Source organism: Triticum aestivum, chromosome 4A (assembly GCF_018294505.1).
Source record: "Triticum aestivum cultivar Chinese Spring chromosome 4A, IWGSC CS RefSeq v2.1, whole genome shotgun sequence".
Lineage (NCBI taxonomy): Eukaryota > Viridiplantae > Streptophyta > Magnoliopsida > Poales > Poaceae > Triticum > Triticum aestivum.
Genome location: NC_057803.1, coordinates 84958822 through 84963218, shown reverse-complemented (window position 1 = coordinate 84963218; position 4397 = coordinate 84958822). Strand labels below are relative to the sequence as shown.

Below are 4397 nucleotides of genomic sequence, written 5' to 3'. Positions count from 1 at the left end.
TCCGATCGGCACGGATAACGCTGGTTCTGTCGATCGCCGGCGCCGGCGCCTGTGCCGCCAATGAACGCCGAGACTTCTTCCTCTTCACCACTATCCAGGACCCCTCAGTAATGAAATCAGACAAAGTTGGTTTAGGGAGACTTACCTTTGGGATCGGCTCCTTCCATGGCCGGATCGCCGCTGCCGCCGTCCGCCTATGAACCATCCGACGCACGATCTCGATCTTGTCCTCTGGTCCCAAACCTTGCCGTGCAGGATCATCAACTGGCACACTGCCATCGACTATGGCAGCCACCTCGTCTTCCGAGTAGCCAAGGTCGAAAGCCTCGCATATCACCGACGACGGCGTCGGCGAGTAGGCTACCGGTGAACCTCCGGCGCTGTCCCCGTCATCTTCGCCCTCTGGTTCAGACTCCGCGAGAGCCCAAAACCTACCACCGACGCATCCCACACCGGAGATGGTCGCCGGCGGCAGTCCCGGAGTGGCCGCCACGGGCGTCTCCCGTGTCGGCCGCGTCGCCCTTTGCGTCGGCTTTGATCCATCGGATTCCTCCGTGAGATCAACAGTGGCAATTTGTTCTACAACCTCCGGGGGTTCCTGCACACACTCAATAACCTCGATGTGAAACAAATCAATAACGAAACACATACCAATATGAAGATCTTCTTCCGCGGATAGATGCCTTCCGGCCAAAATATCTCCTTCATCATCACGGATCGTCGTCCAACGAGACGGGTGTGAGTAGATCATGCCACTGATCCATCGCCCCATCGCATTCTTATCCCGAAAACGAGCCTTCCATTTCGTAGGACTATTGAATCCCCGATCCCGATCCTCGTCCTCCGTCGACGAAGAAACCGGGGAAGGGGATGGATCCACTCGCGGATTTGAAACCACCGCGGGCGGTTGCCGGATCCCATCCGAAGGGCTTGGAGATCCCGGTAACAGCCGCAGCGGCAGCGGCGGCGGAATCGCCGAGTCCCCGGCTGGGATTGCCTGGCAGTCGACCATCGGAGATCGCCTGGCAGTGGGACCTGGTAGGTATTCTGATTTTGATCTGATTAACGCGTCAAACATATTGTAAAATTTCTGTGGTCCAAATGGGTCCTAAGTTTGCAAATGAGAAGCTGAAGGTGGTACTGGGTCATGCATATTATGTGAGCTGTAACCACCCGCAAAAGAAGATAGGAGATTTTTTTTCCACATTAGATCATTTGTCATATGTGCATGTTGTTTGAGTTTATTCCACTGTTTACATGTTGGTTAATATTATCCTCAAAATTCACTACGAATGAAGAAGTTGTTTACTGTGCATATTTGTCATGTTGATAAATTTGTGCATCACATCAAAGTTCACTCCATGGTCGCCTGTGTAGCCGCCGCAAAGGAAAAGTGGGCAGGACAGTACTTATGTTATGTTGGTTGTTCACTCGTTTGAGACCGAGATAATAAACGATAATAAATGTGAACTGTTTCAAATCAAATTTAAGAGCAACAAAGCAGCGGGCGGTACACTTGTTGCGAGCATTCTCTTTCAGAAATTTAATTGCCGGATCGGTAGATCTGGATCAGCATTCACCACTCGTCACTTCGCCGCTGTTGCACGATAGAGTAGCAGTAACGGCACGGCACGGCCGGGGTGGCCGCACGCCGGCCACTCGTACAAGGTGCATGTGGCGTTTAGCTGGCGCGCCATTAAGGTCAATCAATCAGGTGACAGGCAGGCGAGCCGGGGTATCGATCCCTCGCCGCCAGGTTCCTTTCCCGGCTTTCCCGTCCATCCATCCGTCCGTCCAATCTCAGGTAAGAATTCTGGAGGGGCTCGGCCGCCCCCGGCCGTCCGATTTCGGCTGTAGCCCACGCGCCGTGTCACTGTGTGGACGGCGCCGCGGCGTCACCCGTCGATCATGTGACAACCCACCACCACGCCCCGGGTGTCACGCGCGCGCCCGCGTCGCTCTCCAGTGGGAGCAGTGCGAGCTCGCTAGTGCGCTTCTCAAAGCCGAGTCTCACCTCGCAACTACCAACCGGCAACCGCGCGCCAGCTCCAGTCCGCGCGAGCTATATATGCGCTCCGCGCTCAGCTGCGCAGCTCCACCGCCGTATCGTGTGACTGAGACTGAGAGCAGCGCCCAGGTCGACGCCGTTCTCGCCTCGCCGGCAGCTTTTCACAGCGACGCGGTGGGTGGTGAGAGCCATGGACCCGTACAAGTACCTCAACATCCGCTTCAACCCGGACGGCTCGCTCACCCGCAACGGCCAGGCGAAGCTCCTCCCGGCGGCGCCCTCGGGGGAGCCCGTCGCGGTCACCACCGCGGACGGCGGCCCCGCGCGCCGCATTGTCCACTCCAACGACGTCCCGCTCGATGACGCCAAGGGCACGAGCGTGCGCCTCTTCGTGCCGGGCCTGGCCACGGCGCCCCGCGGCGGCAGGCTGCCGCTGATCGTCTACTTCCACGGGGGCGGCTACGTGCTCTTCCGCGCGGCCTCCGAGCCGTTCCACAACAACGCCGCGGTCCTGGCCGCCTCCGTGCCCGCCGCCGTCGCCTCCGTCGACTACCGCCTCGCGCCCGAGCACCGCCTCCCCGCCGCCTTCGACGACGCCGCCGACGCCGTCCGCTGGGTGCGGTCGTACGCCGCCGGCTCGCCGGGCAGGCCCATCTTCATAATGGGCTGCCACAACGGGGCCAGCATCGCGTTCCGCGCGGCGCTGGCGGCGGTGGACGAGGGCGTGCAGCTGCGGGGGCTGATACTCAACCAGGCGCACCACGGCGGCGTGGAGAGGACGGCGGCGGAGGCGGCGTCGGTGGACGACCGCGTCCTACCGCTGCCGGCGAACGACCTGCTCTGGGAGCTCGCGCTGCCGCTGGGCGCCGACCGGGACCACGAGTACTGCAACCCGGAGGCCATGCTGGCCGGCGTCGGGGCGGAGCGGCTGCGGAGGCTGCCGCCGTGCCTGGTGCTCGGCCGCAAGAAGGACCCGCCGAGGGACCGGCAGAGGGTGCTGGTGCATGCGCTGCGGAAGGCCGGGGTGGCCGTCGAGGCGCAGATGGACGGCGCAGGGTACCACGCGATGGAGCTGTTCAAGACTAACTGCGCCGAGGAGTTCAACGCGCAGGTGACGGACTTCGTCCGCCGGCACGCCGGCGACGGCGACGGCGACGGCGTCGACGTGTACGCTGCGAGGAGCAGGCTGTGATCGGTGGGTCCAAAAGAGGAGGTTGTTACAACGGCGCTGTCTCATCTAGTACAATTTTTAAACGACTAATATATCAATCATATCTTCTTCACCATGCTATGATTGATTGACTTGGACTGACGGGCTGAGGCTCACAGCGTGTTTGGTTTAGAGGAATTAAAGATGGGGAATGTGAGTTAAGGGATAAGGAGATTAAAAATCCACTGTTTGATTAGAAGGAATGGAAGTTTAAGTGGGAAGGTGACTGGAAGTTGGGAAAGCCAATTCCCACCGATTTCTTTCCAGGGATACCCTGTTAATTCGTGAGGAGAGTTTTATCCTATGCCAATTCTCATCATATGCCAAACAAGAAAATGAAAGTAAAAATCTACCTTCCATGCCTAATCCCTTTATAAATATTTTTGTGCAAACTTCCATTCCCTTGCCAAGTGTTTACCAAACAGGCTGTCAGAATCTGCTCCTACGCCGGCAAGTACGATCAGTAGAGTGTCGAGCTACTGGATTACAGTATTATCCCCACTTTTCGAATGGATTTGTCACGTTTGTTTTTACCCTTTTTTGCGTTGTTTATTAATTTTTACCACCTACCGGCGGCAACTTGAGATCGCCATGTGCTTGTTACGATCAGAAAGTTCGTGGAGAAAAAGCTCCATCTTGTTTTCATGGCTACTGCACCCCTTCCCTCCTAAACTGTAATGCATGTTTTTCTTTTTCTTTTTTGCGGGAAAAAATATATAAGGCATGCTTGACTTTTCACGACATCTTATACACGTACTCTCTTTGTCCTATAGTGTAAAATGATTTTTGACACTAGTCTTACATTCTGAGACGAAAGAATAGTACATAGCAAAACGTATATGAATTAAACATGTATAAATGGTACTATCAAATTTGTCCTGTAAATTAATTTTGTTTTATATGCCTTTTATACCAATTTGTAGACATACAAATGAGTGAAAAGTATAGTGAAAGTTGAGCGATAAAGACCAAAAAAGTCAACCTCATCTCATATTTTGCGAAGGAGGGAGTATTGTGTAAACCTGCTAGTAGATTTTTTCCGCCGTTTGTCGGCTGCGAGTGTTTTTACGGGTCATTACAATTAGAGATCAACACTTTTACATATAAAAAATGAAGAGTCCTCAAGATCAAACCGCAACCTCTGAGCTCTCCCCGCAGCCCTGCACCGCTGGCCACTCC

The 4397-nt window shown here is 55.4% G+C and overlaps 1 protein-coding gene across 1 annotated transcript; it reads left to right on the top strand.

Moving 5' to 3' along the window:
• The first annotated feature begins 1865 nt into the window (after positions 1 to 1865).
• Positions 1866 to 3575, top strand: LOC123085294 (probable carboxylesterase 8). The gene has a single exon (XM_044506917.1). It carries the CDS (start codon positions 2199 to 2201, stop codon positions 3198 to 3200), a length of 1002 nt encoding a protein of 333 aa, XP_044362852.1. The 5' UTR covers positions 1866 to 2198; the 3' UTR covers positions 3201 to 3575.
• Positions 3576 to 4397: the final 822 nt, after the last annotated feature.